Below are 21746 nucleotides of genomic sequence, written 5' to 3'. Positions count from 1 at the left end.
TAATTATTCCGTAAAACACACCACTGAGGCATGTTAGTATTTATTTTCCAGATAAGGCAACGCAAGAAGTGACCTCCTCAAACCAGAGCAGCATTTGGCATTGGCAATGCAACAAGAACTTAAGTATTCCTGTACTGGGATATATAAATCTACCTAACTATGTATAAGGCTGGAACACAGATGCTCCATTTTCAGCCCCAGGAAGAACCAAAACTAGCAGAGAGAGCAGACGTCTTTAAACGTTCCCCACAATGAATAAATTCTTACATTCACAGGATGAGCAATTTGAGCTCTGTCAAAGACTTCACAAAATTTCTTTGTGTGAAGATGCACTTTAAAGACCTATTTCACTGAATCGTCATCCCATGATCATACAAGGAAAAAATGCAGATTGACTTGGACATCTTATCTGAGTTTGCATTGCGTACTTGTAACATCTCCAGGGTGCACTGCTCTTCCTTAGAGAAGACTGTGTGGTTCCCTACCCTTATGAGCTCATGGATCAGCCTGAAATGTCTCAGGCTACGTGCATCCTGATCAGGATATACTGTCTCCTATAACATTGCAACAACAAAATTTAACTGCCTAGTAGGATTTTGCAGACTACTTATCACAACCCTGAGATCCCTGATGGGGTGGAGCTGTCAGAACTACCATAAATCAGCAGACTCAATCCTGCAGGCTGTATTTACAGGGCAGCCACTGTGAGCCCTGGCAGGGCACTAGCAATGCTGCTTCCTACAAAGCGTGTGCGTGCATGTGTGTTGGGGGACACAGGAACGACTATTCAAGCCTTTCTACTGAAGGGAACATCTGCTTCTGGCGTATGAAGTCCTTAAATGCCATCAAAAAAGACTACACTATGATTGTTTATGATTGCCACAGGCAGCCTGAAACTGAAGTATCCATTGATCTGTGGACTATTTGCCATCCGTCAGACACAAAGTACCCAACTTGTTTCTTACTAGAGAAACAATCCAGACACGCTGAAGCAATTGGAAAAGCAAATTCAGCTCAGGTTCTTTTGGCAAGCACCCTGACCACTGCAGTGTTTTTTTCCTGGTCTTCCATATATAGTTGTGATAACTGCAGTAAAATATTGGCTTGTCCGCCCTCCCTTTGCCAGCCGAGTCCCTAACCACCCACCCACACCGCAGATGTACTCAGAAGTTACAAATCCCTCCCTCACTATTTACATAGCCTGACAAGCTTGGATGTCACCGCTGCAGCAGCATTAGTGCTCCTGCCCTCCCACAAGATACCAAATCTCCTGAGCAAGGGAGTACCTATACAATGCCTAATGAATAGGATGAGCTACTTGGATGGCATCTTACGTTCAACAGCAGTGTACTTCCCGTGTTGTTCAAGCCCACTGTAGGATCAGAGCTGGCTGGCAACAACCAAAAACTCATAACAAGAATGATTTTATCTTAATAAATAGTTATTAAGTCACATTTTAAGCACTGCATGTACAGCAGTAGACTGTAAAACATTTCACACTTCCATGTTTTCTTCTTCACATATGCTTCCCTCTAGCAAAATCCCACAATATTAATGAGCAAGATCTTCACCTTCCCTTATTAGGCATTGGAATGGGCTACACAGGGAGGTGGTGGAGACACCATCCCTGGAGGTGTTTAATAAAGGACTAGATGTGGCACTTAGTGCCATGGTCTAGTTGACACAGTGGTGTTAGGTCAAAGGTTGGACTCGATGATCCCAGAGGTCTCTTCCAACCTAGTTGATTCTGTGATTCTATTGCTACGCATAATCATAATTAAGCAAAAGATGTACCTTCTACTTAGAGCTTCCAAAATTTCTTGAAGTTATCTAAACTACAGTATTTAAACATTATTTTGCTAACATGAAGTGCCATGTTCTGTTATATTCTGCTTTGGACAGTACACTCACACCCTTTCCCCAAATTACAGAAATTGTCTCCAAAATACTGTACACCTCCAACAAAACCAACACACCAGTGGACAGATGAAGGTTTCTTGCCAAGGCTGAGTGCACTCCTTCCCCTGATGAAGAGGGAATCAAATTTGGATCTTCTGTGGTTTGCATCACTTTCTGGTAAAGGTACATTTAATCTCCTTTATTTCTTCCTTTAATACTCCTTACCCCTATAAGCCCAGCCAGAATCTCAACCCAAGTAAGTGGCTGAGCCAGCTTGCACTACACTTTATCAGTCAGCCTTTGACCAAAGCAAGCAAGGAAGACCTCCTAGAGGTACCTCCAACCAGCAATCCCAGCTTTCCAAAGTGGCATCAATACACACAACTGCATGATGTGTGCCAGGGAAAGATAAAAGAAAGCACAATCTGTAGATAAAGATTCTGCTACTAATTTGCAGGTTCATAACGCATATACTAGAAATATGGAATAAAAGGAACACATCCTCATTTACCAGTAGCTCCTATTTTAAGTGAGATTACAGCCAGTTTCTACTTTCTTAAACCTCCTCCTGGTCCATCCAATTAGTCTTTAATATGAGTCCTCCTTGCTATTTTTTCCCCCAAATACAAACTGATTGTTGTCCAGTCCTTGCCCTTTCCCTCAGTCTGAACCCCCTGAAGAGCCCTCCAGACCTTAATTCATAAAGGGAGGAAGTTCTCATATTTAAATTTACCCAGCATCAGCTGGCAGGCCTGATACATGAAAATTTAACAACATAAGCTCCACAAGACAACCAGCATCTACCAGCAAGGCAGAGAGCAGAAGGGACACCCCTCTGCAGTACAGCATTGAACATCCTCCTGCACTGCAAGGTTTCTAGGGCAGGAGTTGGACAAAACAGCACACGTTTCTCAGTTGCTCTCCTACTTCTGTCTGCCGTTCCCTGGTCCCCCTCAACAAATCCCACGGCTATATCCTTTCCAAATAAGATACTGGAAGCCCCTTCTACTCCCCAGAGCTGTTACACTTGTGCCCTTTCATATGAGCCTCTTCACAGGTTTGAGACATTGTGCATTAGACACTAGTGGAGAAAAGACCTAAAAGGTGCAGAACTGCTCCTCACATAAAAATATAAAGAACATCATTTTATAACCTTGTTTTCCCTCACTGTCACAGAGGGATGGAAAAACTCTCTCTTTCCTCCTTCCTCCTCCCTTTTTAACTTTTTGTTTGCCTTTTTAAATGAACATCACCACCAGGACAGAAAGATTATTTGCTAAAATGACAACTCTGAGAAGTTAACACTGATCTTGAGTGTCAGTACACTGCCTCAAAGGTCCTAGTACAGAGGCCCCACCATTCACTCCCAAAGTGGGGAACATCCCTGTTTGGCTTGGCTCAGGCTCCTGAAGCGCTGCGTCACTAACTGGAAACAGGCAGGTTCGCACAGAGCTTCCAAGAAGAGGCTGGGAAGAGCAATGCAACACGGGCACCCCCCCTCAAACCAAGTTCGGGAGAAACAAGGGACGCTCAAGGAATCGGGTCTTTGCTGGGTCCCAGGCTAAACTGATTTACAGCATGTTCTGGGAAAAGTGGTATAGTTTTGTCTGTATGTTTACTGATGGCTGGGGCTTAGGTGTCTCTCTGAATCGCAAATGGGACTGCTGAGAGCCACAGCCAGGAGCCTGAAAGCGCTGGTTACATTAATCATGCCCTTGTACTTTACAGAAATCCTTGACAATCTGTTTAGAGACAGGAAGAAAACAGTGATGGCTACCTCCTCCCTGCTGCTATAAGACACTGCACCAAGCTATATATAACCTCAGGGCTATTTCTACACCAGGCCCTTCTCCCCTCCAAAGTCCCGAGGAAGAAATCAGCACCTGTATGGGTACAACTTGTCATAGGGAAAATCCTCTCCAGTCTGAGACGTTTCAAATATCTCTGCTTAATGCAAGAGCTCTGAAACAAAGCATTACACGGACACATTTTAAATAGCCACAGCACTACCTTAAAGCTCACAGACATTGCAGCATCTGCTCGTGACTAAGCTTTTGAAAGAGCCACTTCCCAGCACCAGTCCTGCACAGCCATTTCTCTTTGGTATGTACTGCAGACCACTGAAGTCACAGCCTGGTCTGCACACAATCGTTACGCTTCCTCGCCCCATTTGCCTCCAGGTTTCTTCACACCCCCTACTTGGTCCAGATTTTCTCTGGCATCTGCTCACTCGCTTCGGATCACCTCCCTGGCTAGGCCTTTGACTTACATTTCTTCACTGCTGCTAGACTAAACTGACAGAGCGCAGCCTGCCTGGCTCAAACACCAGACCTCTTGCTGGAGATCTATGCAGAGCGTGGATCGAGATTTTCGGGACACCTGCCTGGAAGTGCCTTAAAAGGGCTCAATTAAGAGAGGAGACATAATTGAAGAAAGTCCTCTCCAAGGCAATCCAGCAGTACTCTGAAAAGTCAGGGTCTTTTAAAAATCAGTCCCTGTCCTTAGGGCCAGGGAGCAGGGGAAAGAGAAGGGGAGGTGGGGGGGAAAGAGCTTTACATCTCACTTCTACTTTTATTTCCACATTTTCTATTCTGTGTCTTGGCTATAACCCAAGTGACCAGCTCCCCAGAGGCTGTTTCAGGGGTGAGGGCAGCAGCCTGGAACAGAACTGCCCCTCCACATGGCTTCTGTATGGGCACACCTGGTCCAAGCAGAGATCTGCTCCTAATCTGCCAACCACATGCTGCAGTGCCTACTGTCACGAGGAGCTCAGCTCTACTACATATGCCAAGCAGAAATGAGATAAGGCAGCTTTGCAAAGATAAACCTGCTGTGCGTCAATTGCAGGAGAGGGCTAAGCTCACATCCAGGCCCCAGGCACCTAGAGTGGTTTAAGGCATTGCACGTCTTGCACTATTGCTCCACTGCCACAGGTTATCTTTCCGCAGTAGTATGGCAAAGGTAGTCCCGGGAGTACCCCTCTGTTCCACAAATTAACTAGTGCTGAAGGACCAGCGTTGCTCATCTATTGTGTCCTCAGACAGGTGTGAGTGGTGATTCCCAGCAGCCCACATAGCTTCAGCCTCTCCTGCTAGACCCAGCAGAGCCTGACCAGCCTGACAGGATCATCAAGCTGAGGAGCTTCATTCCCAGGCAGACTTGTTGTCAGCGCTTCTCCAGGAGGCACCCATGCTGAGCAGCAGGTCAGGAAGGGGCCACTTCATGACCGCAGCAGCTCTCCACTACACCAACACACCACAGGCACGCTGGGAGCTTTATGCCAAAAGGAGAAGCAACACTGCTTTAGAGAAGCTGGGCACTCTCCTGGCGATCACTGCATTTCCAATACAGCTTTTAGATATTTTCAAGCCACATCTGCTGTCCACGCTATACTTGAATAAAATATTTTTCCTGCTAGCGCATTCCAAAGAAAAACCAAAACAGCACTACCACTAGCGAAGGTTATGCCATACTATGGAAGCAGTTTAAGGCAGTGTCTTTTGTCTGCCAGATACCTAAATACAGAGCATGTCAAGGAAGAAAAATTTCTCACCCTTCCCAACCATCCTGGGCACTCTTCCCCTCCTGTCTGAACATGTGTGCCAAAAGTAAACATGAGACCCCTATAAACCAGGAGGAGACTGACCCTGCATCAAAAACAAACTCTCAGGCTCATTAAAATGCTGCAGAAGTTCTGCATAGACATTAATAATGTAAGGCCTGCACAGGCAATAGAGCTTAAGCTTCCTCCAGCTGGTGGTGTAGAAAACCACAGGCTTGTGGTACCATAGCAAAAGAGGCAGAGGGACAACAACAATCTTCCACTGTTAAAAACTGGGGTAAAAGTTGGTACCATTTGTACAGCTGGGATCACATTAGCCTCCACCTTCTGCTAGCTCTATCTTTAAAATGAAAGCTAGAAACTTTCCTTTTTCATCTGGGTATTCATCCCACCTCCTCCTACATTCAGTTTATCGTTTTTTCCTCATACCTCATCCTAACTGCTTTGCTTTCTTCCTTTCCTCTGCCTTCTTTCACCTGCCAGGGCTGAAGGCCCTGGACAAACTGGCACCAACCAGGTGTGTTTTAGCCAGTCTGTTCCAGACAGAAGCACAGGGAATACAAGGCCATCTTTGGTACTTGACTCCAAGAGGGAACATAAATGAAGGTAGCCTTGTATTCTGGGACAAATGCCTTTTTCTACCAGAAATCTTACCCTTTCCCATATGCCTTGTGCACTGTCCCTTTTTATATGCGCCGATAGGCGTCATGATAAACACAAGCAGTTCAAAATTGCTTGAAGAGATTAAAGCATTCATTTAAACTTCACTGAAAACCATGCAGTTTAGGAGAATGACCAAATGCTGTGATGCATTTGGACAGATTAATGGAGTCACATAGGGTGCTGCTGGATGTTCTGCCTTGCAGTATTCAGAGAGTCAACAGGCCCAGCAATAAAGTTTTACAGCATTTAAAGCTAGAGAGGACTATGAAACCTTCCTAATCTGACCCTTCCACATGTCCCAGTCCACTGTGTTTCCCTGAGGTACCCTTTTATAGGGTCTGAGAATTTGTCCTTTGTCAAAATATAACTTCCAGGAAAGAACATGGGTGTGCTGCAAAGATTGAGAAACGAGCATTTTTCCCCAACTCCAGCATATTTTTAGCCCCCCTCCTTTTTTTTTTGTTATGCTTTCCAGTTCTTCCATAGCCTTTTTTAAGAGTTGAACTTCAGGAACTGGATACTATATAGTAGCACTGGTTTCACCAACACTGCATACTGAGGTTAAATAGAAGAATTATTTTGAAAAACATGGATTTTTTTTTTTTAAATCTTTTTCTTTCAGAATCACCCTAGCAGAGCACATGGAGCTGCTTGTCTACTCCAAACTCTAGACCATTTTCCAAGTCCTGATTTCCAATATGCATTCACCTGTCCCATAGGTACAGACACATTTTTTTGTTCCTAGACACATAACTTGCTTCTGGATCACAGATGCAAATCTTGAGAAGCCTCTTATCTGATAGCTTTTTCAAAGAAAAAAGAAATCTACCCTCTGACACCAATTGTCCATTAGCAACTATTTTGAGTCAACCCTTTAATTTCACACATTTCGTGGTAAAATTTTTTAATCAATACAATGAAATAAATATGCAATTACTTGCAAAATGTTTCTATTTACTTTATTTTTTTTCATCTCAACGAATGAAATCAAGTTTGTCTAACTATATCTGCTTTTCATAAAATCCTACCTACCAGGGTTAAATTATATCTGTGCACTTCCACTCTCTAACTATGGAATCCTACAAGAGCTTTTCTGTATTTTTAAATATGTTTGGTATCAGGATCTCCAGTGCAAAGTCTTTATTTCCTTCCCTTTGCTCTTTCTTCATCAATTTAATGTTTTCAAACGTTTCCTCATGATTTCAAGACACAACGAAAATCAGTGTCAACAATCCAAACTTCTCCTCTGGGACCTTTCAGCCTATCTCAATTTCCAGTTATCCAGGTTTGTTGGTTCCAAGAAGTTTTGTAACCTGATTACTGACAATGGTTCATTTTCAAACTACACCATAAAAAAAAATCCCCTTTGTACTTTGTACGCTCACCAACATTGTCTTTTCCCCTTGGATATTCTTAGCTGACCATCATCAGCTCCTCTCTGCTTCACACTGATTCTTTTTTACTCTTCTCTAACCTGTAAGTGTTATTTGGGGCAAAAAGAGAAAAGGTATTTTCAGAGGACATTAGCCGTTTAAAAAAGGAATAGCATAATGATAGCTTAAGATTCATAATCCCCTTCATGATAATGATAATTTTATTCCAAGCACAAAGCTCTGAAGGGATCTTGCTGTGTGTACAATGATATTCATTATCTGTGTGTTAAGAGAACCACAGCTGAAACCAAAGTTTTCAGAGACTCTATTCTGGTACTGATACTGAAAATTATATTATACATCATATGAAACTGAGAAAGCAGCCTCAATAATATTAGTGTGAGCTTAACATAAACTGTTCTGATCATATCACTTCCACATCCTCTTCCAAACACCTGTCAGAGCAACAAGCATTTAATGTTTTCAGTCTTTCCTCATAAACCAGCTACTTCAACCACTTACTTCTGCTGCTGTTCTTTGAATTCTCCCAAATTAGCCTCCCTTTCAGATATCCAGGTGTCAAGATTTGAAAAGCCCATGGCCAAACTAGCATACTGACACCTACAAGCCCCAGGTTTCCATGCATCTCCCCAAACCATACTTTTCAACACCTTAATCACTGCTATGGCAGTGGCACAGTTAATTGGCCATCCACAGTCACAACCCTGGCTCCTTTGATACACAGACTTTACAACTTTCTGCACTGAATAACTGCTTCAATTGTCTCTTCCCTTGGCCTTCAGCAACACAAGTTTCTGCAGACTCTCATTTCTTGTCTATATTTCCAAACTCCTTTTTTCCCCTTAAATACCTGCAAATTTGAAACAAAGTCAAACATGTCCAGAGGTTCCTTGTAGCTCCATCCCAGCTGCCATATCACATGATGTCCCTCTTAAATGCTGAAGCCACATCTTAAAACCGAGTTAGGTTTTTTCATCCCCAACTAATCTTGCCAGAAAGCTGTTCCAAGCAAGGTGCTGAGGAGAGGGTTGTCTGTATCCTCTCTTCCAGATCTTTTTCATTAAAGCTAAAAAAGATGTTCTGGACATGAAATGCCTTTTATTTTTTTAGAAAAGAAATCAAGACATTTACTGCACAGTTTTCAAGGTCAATGCCACTTTTTGTTGGCTTCCATCTTGCAGATGTGTTTGTAGTTGAGAAAAACCAGCAACATAAATTAAGTCCATCTTTCCGCTGTGGTTTTGCAATGTATTTCTAACAACCCAACAAACAAGCAATAGGGAAACATTCCCAAGTCCCAGAGCAGACTCCCTGCTGCGCTTTTTCAGCAGAGAAAGATAATAGTTGATAGGAATTCAGCTGAAATTCTGCTCTGAATTAGTACAGCCAAACGCGAAGCCACAAGTCACCCTGGGCAAGTATACAAAAGTAAGACATTTCTTTCTCTTTTAGTCCTTGTAAGAAACAGCATCCACTGAAAGCCATAAGGAGCAAACCAGCCGAATAGAAACAGACCTGCAAAAGCACCAAGGCACAAGGAGGAGACGAGTTTCGCATTCAGAAAGCTCGTGCCTTAAAAATAGTGCCAAAGCTCATTTCTGCCAGGGCTGTTACTGTAGGGAGTCACGCCTGAGCGGCGCCTTCCAGCTGCCAGTGGGGCGAGCTGGCTGGTCACCCCAACGCTGGGCTGCAGCACAGCACCCTTGCGCATCTGGAGCCCTCCTGCAGCCGCCAGCTGCCGCCCTCCCCAGCTCTCTGGAGAGCTGTTGTCATTGACTTGATAACCACGGGCAGGAGCCTCCCAGGGAGTCTCAGCTTCAGCTCCTTCAGGGGTGCTGGGATGGAAGGGGTCAGGCAGACATGCAGACATCGGTCTGCAGAGGCAAGAGGGGAAATGCTTTGGGACAAGAGGAAGGGCAGATGGCATGCAGCCAACCAAAATGGACATCCCTAGCAGAGTCCTCAGCACCCATAGCACTTCACCAGGGAGCCGCATGTAGGCGGGGTCAATTTGGTTTTCTTTTCTTCTTTTTTTAAAAAACCCTCACGCTTTGTGCCCGTTCTCTGAAAGATACGGCTTACCAGCCTGCCTCAAACACCGCACCAGTCCCAACCCTGAATTACGTGCACAGCTGCGCGGGGGGGAGGGAGGCAGAGAGAAGGCGGGGAAGGGACCCGTGGTGCAGAAGCTCGAGCAAGACATACCGTCAGTGCTGACGACTAGGCCAGTTACATCCGCGATGACAAAGATAGATGTTTTACAGAAAGTCAGCCGCTGCCTCATATTATGAGGTATGAAAGTGGACAGTTCAGATGTCCTATTTTCCTCAGTCTTCATCCTTTGCTAGCCAGGACAGATACAAGAAAGCCAGGTATCTGTTTGCTAGAAATAATGACCTCCTCAGTCTTGGTTCCTCCTAAAGATCTTGTCCTGTCCGCACCATCACAAGCGTTCCCCAAAGGCAATAGTCTCTCTTGCTGCTAGGAGAGCTGAAGGAGCAAATAGCTCTTTACTGCTCCTAAGTTTTGGTTCTACACATACACAAATCTCTTCTGTGGGTACCAGAAGCTCCAGAAATGAGAACACACATTTTCAGATAAGCCACGCAAAATCAGATCAGAGGCAAGTGGATTACTGAAGCCAAGAGAAGAACCTGTAGGAGACTGGGGAAAAAAGCAGCCTTGGGATAAGATCCCCTTGTGCACCATATTTGCTGTGAGACTGCAGGAGTGAAGGAACAGCGACCTGCTTGGTATTCAGGGTTTGAGTTTGGTTTTTTTTTCTTGGCTGTTTTTCAGGTGTTAGGTCCACAACACCTCCTCCAAGCTATTCACACAAGCTACTACGCAGGGTGGTCTCTTCCCATACCTACAGTTTCAGGGTTAGCCACAAAAAGGAAATAACACAGGCCAATCCTTATAGATAAGAGGTTGCACAAATGCAAATAGCCCTGAAGCAAATGGTGTAGGCTCTTATACGGCCATATCGTATGACAGAAGAACAAGTAGGTAAGGCTCCCAGAATTTTACCAGGAAAGTCCTGAAAAAAAGTATGGGTGCATAAACAAACCACAAGTCCAACAGGCAACTCTGCACATTATGTGTGCTGCACAGAAGGAAAACGTATGCACAGAACAAGCATTTGTTCAGGACGGTTGGAAACTAGTCCAATTTTCCTTCTCCCATTTCAGTAAATCCAAACTAAAACTGAAAAAAAAAAACAAAACAAAACAAAAGCATTGCTTATGTAAAACCATGGTCATCAGAAACAACAGTATCCTAACAAAAAAAAAAAAATAAAAAATCAGCAAAACCCAGTGGACTCAATCATTTAGTAATTAATGGGGACATGAAAAACCCGTGGATTAGACTACTGCCTAGCAATACAGTATCTAGACCTGAGCAAGGCAGTGCCTTGGGTCCAGGACTGCCATGGAACCACAGCACAGCTCTTGCTGGAAGGGGCTTAGGTGGCCTCTAGCCCAGCCTCCTGCCCAAGCAGGATCAGTGCTAAGCTCAGACTAGGTTACTCAGGGCTTTATCCAGTCAGGTCTTAAAAGCTTCCAGGGATGTAGATGGTGCAGTCTCTCTGGGCAGCCTGTTCCAGTGCTCAGCTATCCTCACAGCAAAGATGTTTTTCCTTACTAGTCTGAACCTCTCTCACTTCAGTTCACATCCATTTTCGTCATCCTCCTGTCATACAGTAGTGCAAAGATCCTGGCTCTTTTTCCACTCTTTTCTCCAGATCTTCACATCACAGCATCCAAACTTTGGAGAAGGAAAACTAAACAGGATACTCCAAATCTCAGCAGTTTAAAGACACCCTCCTTGCTTCACAAGCCACCACATGCTTAAAAGCATTTTGTCACAGCTGAAGACCCTGATTATATCCAAAATCAGGGGCAGCAGTCAATAGCTTCAATGCAGAACAAGGGCATGTGACTTTCCCCCTCTCTACTCGGGATTAGCCCATCTCACACAGGGGAGCACACACCTCACCTCTGCAGCCAACCTCCACTCCAGCAAGAGCTGGGAGATCAGTGCTCCAGGATGTCACCAAACAGCCAGGGCTTGTCCTGCAGGGGAGGAGCTCACCCAGCACGTACAGGTCCAGGTGAGCCACTGAAGTGTATCAGCAATATTGCTCTTTGCCCCTACACTACATGGGGCGAAACCTCCGCCAACACCAACTCACTTCCCTCCTGCATCTCTGCTCCAGACACATCATGCTTCGCGAGGAAGGACGGCTGAAGCTCCCCATGCCATGCACCTGCCCAAGGTTCCCCAAGAGGTTACCAGAGCAGCCTCGTCTCTATTTCTCATTCCATATGACTAACAGATTGCATGAAAGGACAAAGCCAGCCCCAGCGTGGCTGCAGGGGAATGTTTTTCCTTGGCAGAGAGGAAAGAGATGAAGTGGGTGTCACATTTTTCCATTAGATTTTTGCGTGTCACCACAGCACAGCCAGATCACATACAGAAGATTGAAAGCTGTTTAGCGGCAGATGGCAAAAAAATAAAAAATAGTTGTGAGTAGTTTCGAAGACACAGCACGGGCACAGAAAGGTCACTGGTACTATTAAGCTACATATTTGGACAGACGGCAGCTATGGGGACAGCTCTAGTAATTCAGGTCTATCCCATTGAACCAACCTTTCCTTATTGTCTCACAGTGCCTTCTCTGCTTGCCAACTTGCCCTCACGAGAGGGAGCACTCCTATTTGACAGAGTCTTTTTATCCTTCCTGCATGTATTTAGCACTGATATAACTCAATTCAGCAACTCGCTTTTCTGCAGTCTCAAGCTACGTTTGACAGCTCACACACAGAGAGAATGACAGTCCCTGCTACGAGCAGCTCAGTATCTCAGACTGGAGACAGCGGACGCAATGCCCACCTCTGCTATGCCTTATTAAACGTCACCATTTTTGACCTGTCACCTTTACTGCCTATTACTTGCTTAAGTGAGGTGAAAGGGTAACATATTTGCCAGTAAAAATGTGGCCCTAAGCCAAGCTTATGTTTTGCACACTGTTTCTGTCACTTTCATACAAGACAAACAATTTAGCATCCAATACAGCCTCCACTTTTCACCAACACTCAGCATCATGGATGGGTGGCGGTACCATCAACTGGATCCAACATCAGTGCCTCTTTGAGCCTCAGGTCTGTCCATTTCTCTGCTACATATCCATACTCTTCTCAAATAACCCTTTTCCCTAATGATCTGATCCTTGAACAACTGCCTCCTCCAGGTAATCCCCTTTCTTTCCAGTGACATCCAAATAATAGTCCACTGGTATCAAATAAATACACACACGCACACATCAGGATTTCATCTAAGCACAGCCCATAAATCTACCCAGATTATTCCCATTGCACAATCCTTTTAGCCCAAAATGCAATTCCACCACCCTTTCCCCAGCCAGATATTCCTGCCTGCCCTCTCACGTCAGCGTAAGTACCTGGGCTGCTACAGGGTAAGCTGTGTCAGGGAACTGATACCCCCTGAAAGCCAATTTCTTGCAAGAAAGTAATTTTGCAATTGGATGAGCTCCCAGGCAGCTGCCGCAACAGCCTGCAGTTACGTCCAGGTGCAGAACCACACTGTCAGGTCTTGTCACCCAGAAAAAACACAGCCAAAGGGCATCCAGAAAGCATGATTTCTCATCTCCGTGATTCAGAGAAAGATAAATAGGGAGCAACAGCAGAAATGAATGTGCCTTCCCTGAAAAACCAGATGCAGAGCTCTATCGCGAGACAGCCCCTCGAGGACCCACACAGAACCCAGCTCCCTTGAAAAAAGGAGAGCTGCACTAGGGAATTGTAGGAATTAAAGGGAGGACCTCGTAAGCTCAGGGTAGGCAGCCAATGCAGCCTGTGAAAAGTGCCATCGAGCTAGGTTAGTCACCCTATCTGACTGGCTATCAATAATTGCAAAGTCTCACCCACAAAACAATCCCTTCTCCAAAAGTGAGAGAAGCAGCCCAAGACTGAGGAAACAGATTATGGATGTTCAAAACAAGTATTACAAAGTGACTGGAATACAGCTTTTGGAAATGCAGGGAGGAAGGAGTACAGACAGCACTGAAGGACAGCAGGGCCTGATAACCGATATTTGGATACTGCACAAAAAAAATAGCATTTACCTGCAAGTGCAAAGCCAGCAAGATTACTTGCCCAGTCAGAGACAAAGGGCTTTCAAAGGACCATCTCTTCAGTTTCAAAGCAACAGCCAAGTATCTCAGAGGCACCTTGGTAGCTGAGGCACTGAGAGAAAAGGAGCCCACAGTGACACAGACCACACAGCTCTTTGGAAGGACGAGTAGCTAGCAAGATGCAGCACGAGCAAGGTGCCTCAGTCCTTACTCAGAGCCCTGCATAGGTCTTCAGCCTATTAAGGGAAGCTTACAAGCCCCCCAGTCCAGCGGCATCCCCTTGTGTCACCACTGCACAGGACTGCCGTGCACAGCGGCTCCTAAGGCACTGAAGCAATTTTATTCTGCAGTAGTTATTACCCTCCCACATCTGTCAGATAGGTCGGACACAAAGTGGCTTTGCCAGGTGGTGGCATAGGTGACAGCCACACAGCAAGAAGCAGAGACAAGCTAAGGGACAAACAGAGCTGGTGGTACATTGGTCAAAGGCTATTTGCTCTATTTTTATACTTATTTTATATTTATCTTTATTTTATTTGTCACAGTGGGCATAAAGATGATCTGATCTCGCAGCATACAAGCAAAAGTACGAAGGCAGACTTGTGAGGTAGGAGAAATACAGCATATATTCACGGCTGCAGATGAAGTCAGTGCACCAGAAAGCAAGAGGGATGCAAAAAGATCAAATCAAACTGCACATCCCCAGCTGGGATCTGCAGCTAGTCAGATCAGCTTCCTCCACAGACGATCCTAAAAAGTGAGACTGCTTTAATAAAAACCTGGTCATCCCTCCCCCAGGACAGCGAAAACTTATTTAACCCCCAGCTATGAAAGACGGCAAAGGAGGGACTCTTGACGGTGTGAACAAAGACCTGCAATGAGCACAAGTTTCCCCCACCCCTGCAGATAAGTTCAACAACTCCAGACACAGGAAAAACCCCGTCTGGTAACACCGTGAATGAAATTCATTTACCCCAGCTATGGCGCACGACCTGCTCCATGCGTAACAACGACCGGCCTTCCAAAGTAAGGAAACATTTACGCAGGACAGTGCAGATCAGTCACGTTCACCAGGAAAAAAAAATAGTATTTTTGTACATTAAACACTGGCTCATTCTTATCTACCATGCTCCAAAGTCAGTCCCAGGACAGGCTAACATTTTTTCCAGCTCCTCCTCACTACAGATCAAGCACTTCACTATACAGTTACAGCCAGTCCAAATGAAACCAGCCAGCAACTCAATACTCTTATTTTTCTAATTTTAACTGTCAGAAAATGAGAGTAAATTTTCTATGTATCACACTTGTGTTTATCTCAGCTTTTAGAAGAACTGTAGATCACTTAGACCCCTTACGAGCACCTGACATGTCCCTTGGCAAACAGGAGTGGTTTTCTTATTTAAACTTGGGAAGAAAACAGGGAGGAAATGGCTTTCAGTGCAAAGCACTGAATACAACTAGTTCTGCTATTCAGCAGTAGCGACAGTGATTTTTTTAATATGGAAAGGCATTCTCAAAACTTAACACTACTGCTTTGTATGAAGTCTGTATACAACTATTTAAAAATCTCACTTTCACATTTCCACTCTTTACTGGAGGATTTTGGCAAAATCCTTGAAAGTACTGACTTTACAAATATTTCATCTAAAGTTAGCCGTCTGGTCCTCCATATGCAGGTGTATAGAGAAGAAAGAAGGAGATTTCAGCTTCCTTGTTAACGGGCAACAGGCCAAACCCCACTTTCAAATACATGAAGTACCTTCCCCTCCATCAAAATTAAAAAAAAAAAAAAAAAAAAAAAAAAGGTCAAACTATATTGACACCAGATTTGACAGAGATGTACATGCAGCCATCACAAAATAAGACACAGCCAGCTCCACATTCACACATGCTGTGGTAACCACAACTTTTAATTTAATACACACAGATTAAATTAACTGCCATCCATTTAAACTAACTATTGCTACTGCTGTACTCTAAAAACTAGAGAAAATCCCTGGCAGCTTGTTCAGAGACAACATTTCTGCAAAAGTCATCAGAAGATGAAGTAACAGCGACCATCGTTTTTGTGGCAGAGGAAATGAGTCACAGCAAGCTCCTGGAGAGGTTCAGAGGCTGGTAATGGGCAATTTTTATCTGAGGGAAGAAGGCCGGCTCAAAGTTTCCCCAGCGTCTTAGATGACAATCACAGCCTAATCACCAGCATCACTGAACGCTAACGTTCAGGGGTAGATTGCTTTGGTTTTGTGCTCTCACCGGGAGATGGCAATTTGGTAGCCAAGGCCTGGGACGCGCCTGCCGCTCATGCTGACCTACGCTGCCCCCATATTCCAGGTTTGAGCAGCCCACAGCATCACCAGCAAAGTTGCAACAGGCTTGCCAAACTCAAACAACGCTCAGAAAATTACACCAGTGATGTGATATTTGAGGCATTTCAAGTTTTTCATACGAGCTTCAAGTTTAATAGTCAGGCTCTTTAAAGAATAAGCAATTTGGGCTACTTAGCATTTGAAGTACCTTCCAGTTAACCGCTCATCGCCAAGACACTCAGGACATGTCATCTAGGTACTTAGACCTAAATATTTAAGCCAGCCACTGCCCCCACGTACCTGTAGGGCAGGTGCAGCTCTACATCTGCCGTGCCAAGATCACAGTCATACTTACATTCAGCTGCATTTTGCTACCATCTGTAAGCAGCAGCCAGCAGCTAATGTGTTAAAATAACCATGAAAATAGGGGGAAAAAAGACTGCCTCCTCAGTATTAAGTAAGGAGCTTTTAAATGTCTAAGGCTTATAAGAACCATCTGCCTTTCAGCTGCCATCCAGCAGTGGGACAGGTAGTTGGCATTTCACAGCATATTTGTCAACAGACTTATCCATCTGCATCAGATCTAGCATTTGTCACCAAAGGTGACATCCCAGATGGGCTGCATACAGCCGTGGATCAACCCCAATGAAGACCCACGACCGCAAGCAGAGCTCTCCCACTTCAAGCCCACCTGCGTGTTATGGGAAGTAAGAGCAGCAGCACAAAGGTGAAGAGTTTGCAACCCAGCCACGCTTCCACTCCCTTTGGGTAGTGGCAGGCTTTGCACTTCCTTTCTGCTCAACTGCCAGGAAAAAGAAAAAGCAAATAATAATACTACTACTGCTACCTTGCACAATACCAGGTCACGGTATTACTGACATACAATCATAACAAGCTACAGGGCATATGAAGATTATACACAGACACGTCACATATGCCGTGAACACCCCTCTGGGAAACCTTTCAGCCTTTTCTTAGACGGGAAACTAAGCCACTCTGGAAAAATAACCGCTATAAAGCTATCGGGCATCCCGGTGATTACTGTAAATTGCAAATACTTTAATAAGCCACCTCAAGGTCTGATGCCTGCCAACCCCAGGGCTGAGCTCCTCGAGGTCCCACTTTCTCCCAGCACAGCAAATGACATCACCGACAGCACAAGCAGAGCGAGGGAACTGCTTATCACGCTGCTTCAGGCACTGGTGAAATCATCAGCTGTTAAAGAGAAAAGTAAATCCCCGGGAGGCTGGGTTTCAGCCCTGGTAACTAAGGCAGGCTGGAACAGTTTAAAATAGAGGTCGAGTTTTTATGTGTATGCATACTTTCACACTTGTCTACTAGCTTCAAGTCAACCAGACCCAAGAATAGCTTTTGTGGTCATGAAAAGCTTAGAATTTAACTTAAAAATACACAAAAGGCAGCTGGCACAGAATTCTCACCCTCTCCTGCCTGCACACGTGGGTCCGACCGCCAAAGGACACAGATCCTTCTTCCTGCTTGTGAGCTCTCCCCTCAGCCATCGTCGTCATCTCCCTCCTCCCCCTCGTCAGTCCAGCTCATGCTCCTAAGGCTGCGTGACTGTCCCAGGCACCTTTCTTCAGCTCACTCAGAAGCCTTCTTGAATGCAGACTTGCACATCAAGCTACGGGACACCTTGGGAGCATGCAAAGACCAGAAGAAGCCATAGGGCACATGTTCCTCAGCCTTGAGGATGACAGCACAGGTGGTGGACACTCATGCAGATAACGAGTGTAGGAGCATCTCCTCATCACTCCAGTCTTTTCAAAAACACCCTGCAATAAGTTTACAAACACAGCAGGAACCAGCTGGGTCAAACCAGTCCCCCCAGATGGAAAGTATAAGCCTGGAGAAGAACAGTTGTTTCATCCAGAGGCTTTTTTTGGTTTGTTTGTTTGTTTTGCTTTTAAAATGATTCTATGAAGCTTTGGCCAGAGGTAAATGGAGAACTTGTGTTTCATGATATCAAGCACCATATTTTCCTCCACACAGCAGGATGCACTTCGCAAAAGAAAAAGTTCAACAGGCAGAAACACGTGCTTTTTTCCCCCCCAGAGAATGGTAATTTCAGAAAACCTCTTTTTTTTCCTTTAAAGGTCCTAATACCCCACCACACCTACTTTATCCATAGCATTTAGTTACTTTTATTTTTTACTGATAGCTTCTTTCAGAAGAATTCCAAAAAACCCAAAAAAGATAAACTGATTGCACACTTCTTATTTGAAGTTGTCTAAAGAAGTCCTGAACTCCCCCCAAAAAAGCCAAACAAACAAACAAACAAAAAAACACTCAAACAAATCAATGGTAGAATGTTACTCCCAAAGGCGGGTCACAGCCCAAGGTTTTGCAGATCTAGCTATGCACTGCCTCTTGCAACACGCACATCATAGTCGCATTTGAAGCTTAAAATCCCCAATAAAACCTGAAAACAGCAGAGGTAAAAGCACCATGTTTCCATCTACCAGACAGCCAGGATGTTTTGTTTGTCAAGCTACACTTAAAACCAAGTCCCAGGGTCCTTGAAATAGGTCAGAAAACACACATATCCGTGACATTACAGCCACAAGTTCTAGCCCAAGCACAAGATCTCCTTCAGGGCACTAATTAAAGAAATATTAGAACACTAAAGAAGAAAACAGAAGTTAAGAGCGGCACCTCCGTTCTCATCACAAGGATCCAAACAAAGCAGGAGGAAGTATCCCGGCACAACTGTAAAATCAGAGTGGGAGCACTCCCTGAAGAGCCTCTCATTTCATTCACAACATTCCTCTTGTCAAAGAAAAAGACTGTGTCTTCTCAAAGAAGAAAACACAAAAAAACAGTTGTTCAAAGGAAGAGCTTTCCATTGTTAAGTGTTCCTGCTGGCTCTTCAAAAAAAAACAACCGACCATAACATATGATTGCTTTTCCCCGGATCTACCAGAAGATACACATTGCGCAAGAAGGCCCAAGAATTTTCAAAGACAAAGAAGTCAAACAATGTTTAAAGACAGTGACGTGCAGTGCAGGCTTGCTTCCTGCCGGATCGAGATTTGGAGCTTGTGACGGACACGATCCCGGATCAGTAAGGCCACCGCACACAACAAGTAAGATTTTCCTTGTTTGCCTTTCAAGACAGACACCAAGGTCTCCACACAGCGCCAGCATGCTGCCTCGCCGCACATCGCACTGTGGGACCACCACGGCTCCCACAAGAAGAGGTTGGTCCCTCTCTGTGGAGTGACTGTATTCGTACATCACGCACCAAAGTGCAAGAAAGAAACAGAGAGTCCCCTGGCACCTGCTAAGCCACTCTGTCACTGCTAGTTACTACCACCATGTTAAACGTGCTCTCCATTTGAGCACATGCTCAACAACTACACCGTGCTTTGCACAAACCATGGACTAGAGGAGTCCTCCGTGCACGCTGTCCCAAAGCGGTCCAGCTCACTTCCACTTAGGATTTGCACCTACACAGCTTTATAAAGTTATATCTCTGTGCTTGCAAAAAGCCTCCAGGTTAATAGAGAAACAACAGAGATAAGATGCATTTCCTTGGGATTGTCCTAACTATGCATTTTGCACAAGCAAAAATATGGGGATTCCAGACAAGAAAAAAAAAAAAAAACAAACCAAAAACTTCACTTGCCAGCCCTCAAACCCACTCAAGCAAGGATCTCATCAACGTCTTTAAAAGACCCCTCATGTCATGCCTACGGGGCAGATAACTTTTCCAGCACCGGCACAATGGCCAACGACCAGGCTCTGCGCACGGGGGGCAGAGACCCCTAGTTTACGATGTCCGTCCGTCCGTCCTGGGCTGCCGGGTCCTCCTGCCGCTGCCCTCCTGTGCTGGGGGAGGCCGGGGAGCGGGACGGTGTCCGGAAGGTCTCGCTTTGGAGGAGGAGACGCAGCCGGCGTCTCTTGACGGGACCCCCGCGAGAAGCAGGCAGCGCTGAGGGGGAAGAACGAGCGCCGGCCGGGAGGAGGGCTGCCCGCCCTGGGGAAGCGCCGCGGCCCGCGCTGGGGCTCCTGGCCTGCGCAGGGGGACGAGGGGGGCGGCGGGCGGAGCGAGGGGCGCGGGACCCCGGCTGCCAGGAGCCGCCCGCGGCTGCGCAGAGGAGGAAGTTGTGACACCCCGGCCCGAACGCCTGCCCGGGGCACCTCGCTACCCCGGGGGCGCAAGGCCCGGCGAGAGGCGGCGGGCGGGCGCCTGTTGGCCGAAGGCCCACGGCCGCTACGCCTCTACGCGCCTGGCACCGACCCCCGCACCCGCTGGGGCACCCCCGCCCCAAGGGGAGGCCGAGGCCGCCCGGCACGACCCTTGCCACGGCCCCCCACGGGGGGGCGCCTCAGCTGCACACACACACACCCCCCCCCCCCGCCCTCTCGGCGGCTCCAGGCGGGCGGGCGCCCCCAGGAGCCCCCCAACGGCTGCGCCCCCACCCCTCCTCACCGTGTGGCACAGCAGGGTGTCAGGGTCGGCGGGCTCGCACAGCTCGCTCAGCTTGCGGTCCCAGTGCAGCAGCGGCGGCTGCTCCCCGCCGCTCTCGCACACCTCCATGGCAGCCGCAAGCAACGGGGCGCCCCCGCCGGCCGATCCACCGCCCCCTCGCTTGCCCCCTGCCCACCCGCGGCGGCCGGCTCACGCCGCGCCACCCGCTCCCATGGGCCGCGGAGCCGCTCGCTCGCCCTCCGCTCCCCACCCCGCTGCCGGGCCCACCGCCGCGCTGAGGCCGCGTCCCCGCCGCCAGCGAAGGGTGCGGGCGCCGGGGCGGGCTGGTCACCCCCGCCAGCTGCGCGCCGCGCCCCCACAGCCCTGCGGCCGCGCCCCGCCCCCGCCCCTCCTGGCCACGCCCCCGCCGCCCAGACCGCCAATCGGGGGTGAAGAGCGCGGCCTGCCGGCAGGCCGCACCCCAATCGGCGCTCGGCGCTCGGCCTCCGCGGGGCTCCAGCTGTGGAATGTGGGCGGGGCTCTCCCTGCACATCATGGCGAAGGAGGAGACCCCCATGCCCGGCGCGGCCAATGGGGAGGCGGGGGCGGCGGGAGCGACGGGCGCGCCAGCCAACGCAGCAGCGACAAGACTGCAGCCGCCGCGCGCCGCCCCACCCCCTCCGCGTCGGGTGTGTGAGGGCGGGCGGCCACGGGCCCGGGAGGGCGGTCGGGGCTGGGCCGGGCCGGGTGCGCAGCGGCGCCTGCCGGCCCGGACAGCGTGCCCGCCGCGGGGCCCGGCCCCCCGCTACGGACACCGCACCGGGCTGAGGCAGATGAAAGCGTGCCCGTGGGAGCGCCGGTGGAGGCGGACGAGGCCGGCCTTGCCTCAGTCACACGGGGAGGGTTCAGGGGCAGCCGGCTGAGGCAGCCCCTCACCCTCAGCGCTGCCGCGGCCGGGCTCTATCTAACACGCTCCAGCGGGGTTGCGGGGCTCGCGGTCTGAAGTCACCGGCCGCTTGGTCTTCGGCTTTAGTGAAAAAGGAAGCATGAAAATTGGAAAACGCTCATGATTTGATAGGCCCGAGCACAGCTTACCTGTTTGTTAGAAAAAGGACATGTCAGAAGGTACCTTGTAAAAAACAGCTGCTTTAGTGTGAACTGCCCTATAAAACTCTGTGCAGCCACGACATCCGCAGCAACGAGTATGCTGCTGACTGACACCCTTCCCAGAGTGCCATCAACCAGCAGCAAAAATAATCCCAGTCAATGGGAAATTCTGATTATTTTAAGACTTGCTTTCACGCCAAGCTTGGACAACACTGACATTCCC

At 47.4% G+C, this 21746-nt stretch overlaps 1 protein-coding gene across 3 annotated transcripts in view; it reads right to left on the bottom strand.

Annotated features, from left to right (window-relative positions):
* CREB3L2 (cAMP responsive element binding protein 3 like 2) overlaps positions 1–20600 on the bottom strand; it is an 87610-nt gene extending 67010 nt beyond the window's left edge. For all 3 annotated transcript variants that reach the window (XR_011048224.1, XM_068401364.1, XM_068401365.1), the window contains exon 1: positions 20438–20600. Coding sequence is in view for 2 of the 3 variants with exons in the window: in XM_068401364.1 (XP_068257465.1) it covers positions 20438–20545 (108 nt within the window). In the remaining variant the exon portion in view is untranslated. The remainder of the gene's footprint in view (positions 1–20437) is intronic.
* Positions 20601–21746: the final 1146 nt, after the last annotated feature.

The sequence above is a fragment of the Nyctibius grandis genome, chromosome 5 (genome assembly GCF_013368605.1).
Source record: "Nyctibius grandis isolate bNycGra1 chromosome 5, bNycGra1.pri, whole genome shotgun sequence".
Taxonomy (NCBI): Eukaryota; Metazoa; Chordata; class Aves; order Nyctibiiformes; family Nyctibiidae; genus Nyctibius; species Nyctibius grandis.
Note: the sequence above shows the minus strand (reverse complement) of the source record. Positions and strands in the feature narration are given on the sequence as shown.